This window comes from Hydra vulgaris, chromosome 03 (genome assembly GCF_038396675.1).
Source record: "Hydra vulgaris chromosome 03, alternate assembly HydraT2T_AEP".
Lineage (NCBI taxonomy): Eukaryota > Metazoa > Cnidaria > Hydrozoa > Anthoathecata > Hydridae > Hydra > Hydra vulgaris.
The window spans coordinates 29187954-29201307 of NC_088922.1; the positions used below are offsets into that span (position 1 = coordinate 29187954).

Genomic DNA, 13354 nt, shown 5'->3' on the forward strand with positions numbered 1-13354 from the left:
GTTTGAAGTTTAGCTACTCAGTGGTTTAAAAACAGTGTTAAGATGTTAGATTAAGTTCCTAAGTCCCCAGATTTAAATCCAATTTAAAACTTATGGAACAAATTTATGGAAAGTAGATAAACAAAAACCATCCAATTTGTCTCAAATAAAGGCAATTCTCACCAGGTACTGGGAAAAACTTGACAATGGTTAAAAATATATGTATGCAATGGCTAAAAAACTTACTAGATTTAATACCTAAAAAATGTCTTGCAGTCATTAAGGCAAAAGGCAGACACATTGACTATTAACTTTATATTGGCAAAATAATTATTCTGATTTTTTTAACTTCAGCTTTTTCTGATTTAGGGATAGTTTTTTTTTAAGTATAAGATATGAATTTCTTGTTATAAAAATACTATTTGATACAAAAAAATTTTAATTTAAGCATAAAAAAATTTCTTTTTATTGAAAAATTATTAGGGGGTGATTTGTTTCACTCCCTATTTTAATATGATGTCAAGTTGTCAATATAAGTTCGCTTTTATATATGTGTGTAAATATTAATGTGGTAGTGGTTTAATGGTAGAGGCCTTGCTTCATAAGCAAGAAGTTCAGAGTTCAATCTCCCACCACATCCCTGGTAGTACTGCCCTCAAGTTATTTCTCCGCACAGCCTCCTTGTTCATCAAGGTTCGTGCTTCAGAGTTATAGAGTTGAGAGACGGTTGTAACCACACTTAAAGTAGCTTACTCGATTGTAATGGTCTTTTTGCCCTTGGTGAGATGAATTTATAAAAAAAAAATATGTATACACACAATTTTTATTATGATGCGGTGATGAGGTTAAACTATTAAATTTTTAGTGATAAAATTTTTAAGTAAATGACAAATTGTGTCAAAAAAAAGTGGGAAAAAAATACTGATTCAGATACATCATATACATCAGATACATCAAGACAGTTTAACATTCAACATTATTTATGATTATTTCAACCATATGTGGAAAAAGAATAGAATATTACATATTGTTAAGGAATACACAGGAAAAAAATGTTCTAAAATAATAATTGCTTCCTCAATTAGCAGAATGGTTTTCCAGAGCTAGATGCTGTACAGCATCTAGCTCTGGAAAAAAAAACACGGAAAAATCATGTATACACAAATGGCGCTACACTGAAACCAATCATCAAATATTGAAGAGGACAGATAGCAAATCTCCACATTAATACTAATAGTTTCCTTGTTTAACATCTTTCTCTATTTTAAAATTCTTGGCTTCTAATTCTTTTATTAGCTGTCTTGATTTTCCATAAGTTTTTTTTTCCCTCATTTATTTTACTCATATCAGACTGAAGTTATTGATGTTGGGTATATGAGGAACAAACATTTTTAACATTTTCAGTATGTTATAAATTGCATTATAATAATTTTTACAACTATTCTTTATGAAGTCTTTTTATCTTTTCAAATAATTCTAACCTTTTGTATTAAAAAAAAACTAATAAATTTTAAGATTGCTTCAAGATAACTGCACATTTATACTCTGCTGTCAAAGTACACAATACTAGATTCACACAGAGAAAACTTGTACTTGGTTTATATCATTTGAATAAAGTTCTACAAAAGTTCTCCTCAGGTATAACTTTAATGTCCAAAATGATGTGTATTAGTTTGGCTGAAAGATATGATTGGCTGAAGTCTTTATTGCTGGTAAGAAAAGTAATAACAAAAGCAAAAAAAATAACAAACAATACAGATAACACAAAATTTATTTTTGAACATTTCTTTTAATAGTTAAAAACCTTTACCTGTTCAAGTAAACAATCTAATATTATGTTTACATTTTCACTCTGTGTTGGAAAAAAACTCATCAATTTATTGTAATAACGCAAATCATTAACTTGTAAAGAATTTTCTTCACCTGTTAAAAGTAAAAATATATTATAAGATATACATTAATTAACTTGCTTCTTTGCACAGCAACCTAGTTGATCAAAATGTTTTGGAGCTAAAAAGTTGAGAGAGGGATTATATTAAAACCAAAGTATTTCAACAAGCTTCAGTTCAATAAAATAAAAAAAAATTAAAAGTTTTAAAAAAAAAAAAAAAAAAAAAAACTACTATATGATTACCTTTTCTTTATTTGAACAGTTAATGTTTAATATAATTAGTTACTATAAATAGTTATTAGTTATGATTCTGTAAAATAGACTTTTTCTCAGTTTTTTGTGATAAAATTATTATAAATCTTTGTTTAAACTCAATATAAATATTAAGATATAATCCACTTTTTTTTCTTTTTTTTTTTTTATTAAACATCTTTACTTCCAACAAAGCTGCAAGCAGCCACTAATTAAAGTTGGAAGTTACTGAATGAGTAAAGATAAAGATTGTAGAGCAAGATAACGATTGATGGACGACTTAAAAGATTGCAAATTATATGAGTCAGGAAAGCAAGATAAAGGAAGCGAATTCCAAAGAACTGATATTCTAAAAAACTAGGCGAAAAAGCAATTTTGGAGCACTTAGGAACAGCTAGAGAAAAAGGATGATACTTAATTGAATGACGAGTAACACGAGAATGAATTTTAGTAGATGGCACAAGAGACGCCAGCTCTTTAGAGCAGTGCCCATTATAGTATTTGTAGAAAAGAGAAAGAGAAGCAACATTACGACGATGTGATAATGGTTGGAGGTTGGCTGCAAGAGCAGGTCCAATAAGTTTACAATGCGTTTTTGCACCTTGTCTAAAAGAGAAATGACATCATTAGAAGATCCGCCCCAGATATGGCAACAGTATTCCATACAAGGCCGGATTTAAGATTTATAGAGATAGAGAATAGAATCTGAAGTAAGAAAGTGACGAGCTCGATTAAGAGATGCAACCTTAGCAGATGCTAATTTTGCAACTGATTTGATATATGGTTTCCAAGAAAGATTGGAAGTAAGAGTTAATCCTAGAAGATGAAGAGTAGGTGACTCATTGAGTACATCACCGTTCATAAATAAAGGAAGATCTAAATTATTGCAATAATGATTGGCTGAAAAAAATTGAGTTTTATCTGAATTAAAGTTCACCAGCCACTGTGAGCCCCATGCTGTAGCAGAAGTGAGATCCATTTCAAGCTCAAATGCCCCCTCCAAGCAATCAGAGGGTGTTGGTTTCTTATCACGACAAGAATAAATGGTAGTATCATCAGCAAACAATGCCACCTTAGATGTGAGAATATCTGGAAGATCGTTAATGTAAATAAAAAAGAGTATAGGGCCAAGGATAGAACCTTGAGGAACACTTGAAGTTACAGAATAAGAAAAGTGTTGTCCATCGAGGACAACTTTTATGCTACGATCGGAAAGGAAGGATTCAATGATCTTAAAGACTCTGATAAGCACATGTTGAACAGTTTTGAGAGGATAGACGACAGCTCCAAAGAACACTTCTGCAAGACAATAACAGGTATGTTGTCCAGGCCACAAGCTATAGAAGAGTCTAGGCAGGAAATCACTTTAGATACAGATGCTGGAGTGATATGAATGTCAAGCAAAGATCAACCTGTTTGTTGGCAATATCAGGTAGAACGCAACTAGTGGAATCAAGAGATGATATTGATGAAAAGTTTTTAGCAAACAATTCAGCTTTGTCTTTAGGTGAGGTGACAAAGTCTGAACCATATAAGAGAGGTGGAATTATAGCTTTGCCCTTATCATTGATATTATTAAAGATTCTCCAGATCTCACGAGAGCCTAATTTTTGAGATGAGATACGAGATTTCATGACCTGAGAATAGCGGGTTTTGGCGTTAGATAAAAAACTTTTTTACAATTGTTTCTAGCAGTAATAAACAGACGTCTGTTTTCTGGAGAATTGTTTTGCTGATAAATATGGAAGTAACGGTTTTGATTGGCAATTGCAGCACAGTGTGAGGAAAACCATGGGGGAGAGTTAGGCTTGACCTGGAATCGTTGAGAGAGAATAAAAGATTCCATGCCAGCCAGAATCCACAAAGTTATGTAAGAATCACATTTGTCGACAGGAAGACGAAAGATTTCTACCCAAGGGCCATTACGAAGAAAATCACAGAAAGAATCCTAGTCAGCTTTACTGTAGTTGTAAGAGGTTCGATAATAGAGGGATTCAGGTGATGAAAAAGAATGAGATATTGGTTTTAGAGAGACCAAACTGTGATCAGAAGAACCTAAGGGTGAATGTGGAGAAACTGAGCACCGACTAGGATCAGAAACAAGAAATAAGTCGAGTATAGAAGGTAGATGATTCGGGTTGTCAGGAAAGTGAGTTGGAAAGTTGATTATTTGAGTTAGGGGTTGAGAAAGACAAAAGTTGTGGGCTTTAATGCCTGCAGAGTCACTGACACTAGAGCCAAGCCACTCAGAGTTGTGAGCATTAAAGTCACCGACAACAACTATATTAGCTGATGGATAAAGAGAGAAGGCTTGATCAATATGATCAGAAATAACATCAAAAAGAGTGCAGCCTTGAGATGAAGGAGAGCAATATAGAACAAAGAGAAAGGCAATAGAGTGAAGTGGTGCTAAACGAAAGCACATGAAAGAATAGTCTGTGGATTCAAACCTAGTTTCACGACAAATGGGTGAATTCTTACGAATGTAAATGCCCAGGCCAAGCATGTGACTATTGAAGTCTTTACGAATTAGAGGAAGATAACCATCAACACTAAGATCACAAGATGAGACAGCTGAACTCAAATTAGTCTCACAAAGAGCAAGTAGGTCTGATAAACTTTGCAAGAGATAAGACTCAACAGAAGAAAAGTTACTTCGAAGACAACGAATATTAGTGAATGATAGGTTTAGAGAACTTGGTGATGATGATGGTTTTTTGTGTTTTATAGTTTTTGGTACTTTATTAATTTTTAAACTAGATTGAAGAACTTGACTCAAAGCATAGATAGTACTCAGAACACTGTTTAATAGCCCAAGCAATTGCCTCATTATTACTAATAAACCCTAAGCCGTAACAAAGGGCTCCAAATGTGGCCTCCGCAATGCACACCAAAAGTACAAACAGGGACACTGTTAATACTTTGATATTTTTCAGCTGTTGATGGAATCAGCCTCTCTGAGAGCTACCGCAGAGTTTAGGAAACCTGACTACCAGCCGGCCTCAGAACCATAAAACTGAGTTTTAGAGCTGTACCCTCATTAGGAGATAATAAAATGAGTTGCCTAGTCATAAAAACAGAGAGCCCCAAGGCAGGGGGTGTTTTAAATCAGAGTTGGCATCTCCTAGCCTTTGCCTAAAAAGGCGTATCCTACAAGGCAGCAGGACATGAAGCAGATTGTACTGGGTTACATGTTACCAGTAGCAGGATAACCTGATCTGACTGTAATTTAAATATATCAAGTATAGATTGTGACTAATATTAAATTATAAAATTTGATACAAATTATGTTAATTATAAACCTACAGCTCCGTATTTTAGTATAACATCAGATTTAAGTATGCTCTTATAGTTGTGTGATGGTATATATATATATATATATATATATATATATATATATATATATATATATATATATATATATATATATATATATATATATGTATATATATATATATATATATATATATATATATATATTTATATACATATATATATATATATATATATATATATATATATATATATATATATATATATATATATCAGGGTGTTAGCCAACCCAACCTCACCACATATTATGCGGATTTCCCAAAACTGCAATGACCTTATATCAATAAAAATTCCCAATATTTAGTAGAATAATAGCATTAAATATTCCCAATATTGCAAAAACATCGTAAAAAATGTATTCCTGGCTAACAACCTATATATATATATATATATATATATATATATATATATATATATATATGCAATATGTGCAATGCACATAGGGACAAATTTCTAGGAGGGCGGCAGTTTTAAGATCAAAAGTAAATGAATAATTGCCAAAAAATATGTCATTCTAATAAAATTTGATCATTATTTATATAGGTTTAAAATTACATACATCAACAATTTAATATTTGATTTTTGTCGATGGAAGGTGAAGAATCAAACCAAAATCGAGAGTTGAGCAAAACTGAAAAGCCATCGATGGTAAGCCGTCTTTAAAATATTGTTCCTGCAAATCCCTTTTTTTTTATATGAAAAGAAATTTCTGTTTGGCTTTTCTGGAATAAGATTTTTTTCTGGAAAAATTTCAAACAGTAAAAGTCATTCTAGATCATGGCTAATTTACTCAGAAAAAGTGTATAAAGTATTTTGTTTTTGTTGTAAAGTATTCAACAGTATAGATATTTCCTATGCAACAACAGGATCTGGTGACTGGAGGCATGAACAAAACTATTATTTATCACATAACTTAAGGATGCATAAAGTTAGTATTGATCATATTGAAAGCTTTGGAAAATGAGTTTTAGCCATACTTATTTATGCTGTTTCTCTAATATAAACAATTTAAAGGAAAGTATGTATATAAAAGTTCACTAATTCCAAAATACTATTTAATTTTTAGAATTGGGATCTAATTAAAGACATAAAAACAAGTTTTTACTTTCAAAATACAATACTGGTAATTAGAAAGCAACCCCACAATCGTTGATCAGTCTTCTTTCTTTGAGTTTTTGATAAACAAATTTCTCACATCCCATTTTGAGTCAAACAACTTACTGTCAGACAATCAATACGGTTTTCGATCCACTCGCTCTACGGCTGACAACCTTACATCTAAAGTAGCTATTTTTGCTGATGACTCAACTTTATATTCCTGTCTTGATAAAAAATCTTCTCTTTTTGATCTCTTAGAACAGGAAGCCGACCTTGAACTTGATTCTGTAATAGACTGGGGCTCACAGTGGCATGTAAATTTTAACTCCAATAAAACTCAGTTATTTACTGCAAACAACTATTGCAGTACTGTTGACATTCCTATATTAATGAATGGCAACCCTCTCACTGAGTCTTCTTCTTTACTTCTTCTTGGATTATTGTTTACTAATGACCTTTCATGGAAACCATATATACAATCGATTAACAACCTAAATTAGCATCTAGTTAGGTTGCTTCTCTTTATTGTGCTTGCCATTTTCTCTCTCTTGATTCCATTTTCTACCTCTACAAATCTCTTATTCATCCTTGTATGGAACTTTTTTTTTATATTTGGGCTGGCTATTCTAATGATGCTCTTTCTTGTCTAGACAAGGTCCAAAAACGAAATCTACTAAGCTTGAGCCTACTTCCCATCGCCATAATGTTGCATCTTTTTCTCTTTTCTACAAATACTATCATGGTTGCTGCTCAAAGGAGCTATCATCTCTAGTTTCATCAACTAAAACTTAGTCTCACTTGACTCTTCATTCAGCAAAGTCTCATTCTTTTACTGTATCTGTCCCTGCATGCTCTAAAAACTGTTATTCATCTAGTTTTTCTTGCTTTAGAACTCTCTCCCATCTTCATGTTTTCCTGACTCATACAACCTTCAACTTTTTAAGTCTTCCGTCAACCATTTTGTTGCTCTATAACTCTATACTTTTTTTCTAGTAACTCCCAACTTAATAGTGGTTGCTTGCAGCCTTTTTGGGAGTGAATCAGAATTAAAAAAATGCTGCTGTAAGATTTTTGTTTTGTTTTGATGACAGAGCACACTCCACTATTATTTTATATTTTAAATTGTTTTTTGTTTTTTGTTTTGAGTTACATGGCTGATGAATGCCTTTAAGCATGAAATTATCAGCACAACAAAACATTACATTTTCTTTGTTTTTAAACATAAATAAACAGAGGGTATTAACAATAGGATATATGTGTGTGTGTGTGTGTGTGTGTGTGTGTGTGTGTGTGTGTGTGTGTGTGTGTGTGTGTGTGTGTGTGTGTGTGTGTGTATTATTATTATATTAGGGTGGTTCAAAAAACAAATTTTTTATATAAATAATCTTTAAAAATAATAATCAATTTACATAAAAACATTTATTTTAGATCGCCTAAAAACTATTGTTTTTAAGATGAAAATAAAAAAAGTCAATAAGTTTTTTTAAAATAACTTTTTTTATAGCCTGCTGCTACAAAGGAGTGTTGTTACATCGACTATCTTATAGCCTGACTCACAACGGAGTGCTGCTACATCAACTATCTTATAGCCTGACTCACAAAGGAAGTAAAACCACTTATTTAAATATCTTCTACAGTCTATTTCACCTTCAGCAGGTTTATGAGGAAGATTCAACAATTGACTAACTTATTCTTGCTTTGAACTTCAGGGAACGAGAGCTTTAGCTCTCACTTTTGCCCACACTCACCTAAAACATAAAAAAAATTTTCTCTCAAAAGTATTATTATAATTGTAACTAAAATGAAAAACACAAAGTGATTTTTATGAAAAAAATTAATCGTTTAATAAACAAAGAAGCTTTTTAAAAGTCAAGGTTGCTGCAAAAAAAAAAAAATTTTAAAAAGAGCGCTGATTTAAATGCAAAGTTATATAAAATATAAAATTATTTAACTAATACAAAATAAAACTATTACATTCTAAATTATTGCATAATAATTTTTATTTTATGTAATTAATTAAATATTTTATATATTAATTTAATTTAATATATTATTTACTTTTATTGTGTAATTTTTAATTGTTATAATAATTCTTAAAATGCCTGCATTTAATTACAATAACAAAATTTTAAACATTTTATATAAGCAGTAAAAACATTTATAGCTCTTTGTCAAATTTTTTATCAAATAAGTAATGTTGTTAATAAATATATGGATAGCTGGAATGAAAACCTAAAGTCAACACTTGCCAAAAGAATTTTTTCACGGGGCAATAAATGACACTTCGTATATACTAGAAAAATTCAAAAAGTCTATGTGTTTTGAGTATATAAAATAGATAATATTAATCAGATAATAACTGGGGGCTGTTTAGTAAGCAAGCTTGATTGTATTCATGGTACTAAAGAATACCACTTGCACAAAATGGGAAAAAAAATGAACCTTAATGTTTGGACACCACACAAACTGAACACTAGTCAGCTAGGTCAGTAAGCAAACACCTACATAAATCTCTTGTCTTTGAATTGCACATTTAAGTGGATCAAGAATTGTAAAGTGGGTACTTTACCTACTGTGCTCAACTCAACAAGCTTTAAGTAAAACTCTTTAAAAAATGTCCAGTTGCACAACAAAGTTTATTTCTTCCATGACAAATTTTTTTATTTTGTATATCTTCATTTGTCCTACTTAGCAAACTTAGCACTAACAGATTGTTTGTTCTGATCACTAAGCAACAGCTTGCAAAATAAAAGTTTCAACAACAAGAAGGCACTCCAAAAGCACTCAAAGAAGTAACTAAGGTCAATTACTGGTAAGGCTGGGTTGTAACGAAGTACAATTACTTCATTACAATACTATTTTGTTACTTTTGTCGTTACTTTGTCTTGTAACAATTTACTTTTTTTATTATGTACTTTTACTTTTGTTACATTTTCGTCTTTAATTTTTACTTTGTAACGAGTTACTTTTAAAAAAAGTGTTACCATTAAATTTGAATTAAAATAAATCAAAAATCGTAATACCAAATCTTATTGCACACTCGCCAAAACAAGTTCAAAATTAAGATTACACTATCCATAACACTAACAAAAAGAGCGCGTTAAAACAAATTTTTTTATCTTGGTTTAAATAAAATGGCGTCCTTTAAAGAAAATAGCAAATTTGATGACAAATTTGTATTTTCGTGGCCGCATTTAAATGCAATGTTCAAATGTGTAAATGTTAATGATAAAATATGTAAGTTTATTTTTTTGCTGTGCTCACTAAAGCCTAAAGAGGTCTTGACATACTGTAATACTCCATCCAATCTCAGAAAATATGGTGAGGTTAGTGTTATATATACACTATATATGTGTGTGACTGTGTGTTTATTTGTCAATTAAATTGTTTTTATCGAAGAATTAACTTTTAAATTCTTAATTCATATCATCACCTTTTTATAAATTTTTAACTTTACTTTACTAAAATTGCATAAAACATTTTTTTTACATTTTATTGTTTTTCTTACTTAAGTTTTTTTATGATGATTTTGATACTTTAGTAGGACATGAGTAATTTTACTGTGGTAATTAAATTAATAATTTCTTTAGTAAGTTGCAGGAAGTGGAACTTTTTTAAAGATAACTTAATTCACATTTATTTACAGCATAACATTTATTTTAACTTTTGTTTTGGGATGCAATGACCTGCTCAGGAGAGAATATTTATTAATTTTTTTTTAAGTGGGACCAATCAGTTATTAATTTGAGTTAAATTAATTGTCATTGTGGCATTTATTTTTATTTATTTTAGTTATTGGTTTATTGTTTAACATATTATTGCATGATTCAGTTGACTATATACTTACTTCATGTTGTAATATTTTTACAGAGAATTCATCCAATGAAAGTAAAAGAATATGATAGACTTAATGCAAGCAGAAAAAGAATAATTAATTCTGATGAGATTCAACCAGTTAAAGCTCAGCTTACATTGAATAACCAATCTTTTTTGAGCAAAGTAGATAAAGTTGTCCCACAGGAAACATTAGATGAATCAATTGTTGATTTTATAGTTACAGATCTACAGCCATTTAACACAACCGAAAAATTTGGTTTTAAAAAAGTTGATAGCTTCTCTGGCTCCAAATCAAAAATTTATTTGTCGAAAAACAGTCATGATATAAATTGGAGAAAGATATCAGGCTATGCAACAAAATCTCATAGATCTCTTGCAGAAACAGCGTTATGTTGCACTACAAAAGACTGTTGATCAGCTCATCATCGTTTTTACATTGGAATTACAGTTCACTGGATTGATGAGTCACAGTACTTGCACGCAGACGTTTAAAATGATGTCACACCAATGATATGTTAGCAGCTGTATTAGAATAAGTACATTCTGAATTTGGAATTCAAGATAAAACCATCAAAACCACAACTAATAATGGGTCAAATTTTTGCAAAGCTTTTAACCTTTATTCACATGAGTTGGTTTGTAGCCCTGAAATTTCGTACACATATGAATGATGGATCTGAAAATACTGATGAGGAAGCAGAAATGGATTTTGTGTGCATTGATGATATAACTAATCATAATTCAACAACAGAACTTGAGTACCATCTTCCACCTCATCAACAATGTGCTTGCAACACACTTAATTTAACAGCCACTCATGATGTTGCAAGTGCAGACAATGATACAACTTACAAAAAACTTGCACAGCATTCGCAAAATGCCAGGCATTATGGAACAAACAATCACGTAGCAATTTATTCGCAGAAATAATTATTGATTTATTTGCACTAAAAATTATGGCTTTAAATCAAAAACGATGGAGTTTATTTTACATGTCAAAGGAAAGCATTAACAGACTTATAATGGAAAAAGGGGTTGATGCTATAAATATTGTTTGTGAGAAGCTCAGTGTCCCACAGTTTCGTCAAGCAGAACTTGCATTTATTACAGAACATTTCACTGTTATGAGGCCACTTTCTCAAGCCCTTGATATTGCAGTGTGAGGCAAAAGTATATATGGCTTACTTATTACCCACTTTAACAGTTCCATTGAATGTTGCAAACCATTGGTTACTAGCATTGATTTCACAATTAACAGACGATTCAGTCATTACATAATGAGCCCAGAATTAATATCTGCAGCAGTTATTTACCCAAAATTTAAAACAGCATGGATAAATAATAATAAACATAAAAAAAAAGTTGGTCTGGAATTTCTGGAAAACAAATATCAACAACTAATGGTAACCTATAGTGATGCTATCAATTCAAGTTCTGTGGAAGAAGCAACAACAATTGGATAATCAGTTTTTTCACTTTCAATCACAGGATAATTACAATAATTCTGCAAAAAAACATTTTGTTAAGGTATACAAATAATGTAAACACCTCATTTGATGAACTTTAATACTCTAAACCCCTGAAGATCATCTTTCTAGAATTAAACACTGCATTACCTGCGAGTGCAGCCTGTGAAGGTCTGTTTAGTGTAGCAGGGAGTGTTTTTAGGCCAAATCACCAAACAATGACGGATGAACACTTCAAACAGCAACTGTTATTGCATGTTTATAAAAACATTTCAAAAGACTTTTGATTTCATAATGACATCTTAGGATTAGGATTTTATTTCTATTTTAATTAAAGTTTTATTTGAGAAATGAAAACATTTTTTTTTAATTTAGAAAAATACTTTTTTACTTTGTAACAAAGAAGTATTTTCAATATATTTTTCTTTTTTACTTTTACATAAGTATTTTGATTTGCTGGTACTTTTACTTTTTACTTATGTACATTTAGTGCCAGTACTTTCACTTTTTAAATAACTACATATAAAAATTTATATATATATATATATATACATATATATATATATATATATATATATATATATATATATATATATATATATATATATATATATATATATATATGTATATATACATATTGTATATATACATACATATGTATGTATATATATATATATATATACATATGCATATATATGTATATATATATATATATATATATATATATATATATATATATATATATATATATATATATATATATATATATATATATATATATATATATATATATATATATATATATATATATATAATTTGGTATATATGTATACATATTAGGGTTGGCCAACGCCCCTTATTTTCAAAAATCAAAAGGCACTGTTTTCCGTGTGCTGAGGGTGTACTATGTGATCAATAAAAAACAAAACTTAACTAATTTACACAAATTTTAGACTCTGCTTAATGGGCTCAAAGATCAAATTTTTACCTCAAAAATCATATTATAGCCGGTTAAATAACTTTAAAAATGAATATCTTTGAGGCACTGTTTTTTATCCAATTTATATATCATTCTATATGAGTCTATATCATTATATATCAGTCTATATCATTCTATATCAGTCTATATCATTCTATATCAGTCATATCATTCTATATCAGTCTATATGATCATTTTAGACCCAACCTTATAGATATTAAATAAATTTTAGACTGTGCTCAAGCGTTTTGGACCCTGAGTTTTGACCCGGTTTCTTAAAAAATTTTTACTATACCTTAAATTTGCTGGTCTGTTTATTTTATAAGATCGCAAATATTTATGACGTTTTTAAGCTTTATTAAAGTAGAAAAATTGATTTTTTTGCATAGAGAAAAATCAAAAATAATTTTAATTTTTACTATTTTCCTGTTTTATGTTTTATTTTAGAGGAAAAAATAATATATCTACATTAACAGTAGAAACAAATATAATGTAATATTTAAAATAAAATGGGAAAAG

The 13354-nt window shown here is 29.9% G+C and overlaps 1 protein-coding gene across 1 annotated transcript in view; it reads right to left on the reverse strand.

Moving 5' to 3' along the window:
* LOC100206938 (sperm-associated antigen 17) overlaps positions 1-13354 on the reverse strand; it is a 200071-nt gene that overhangs the window by 105561 nt on the left and 81156 nt on the right. The window contains exon 8 of the mRNA XM_065792894.1: positions 1790-1902. Within this exon, the coding sequence (XP_065648966.1) occupies positions 1790-1902 (113 nt within the window). The remainder of the gene's footprint in view (positions 1-1789; positions 1903-13354) is intronic.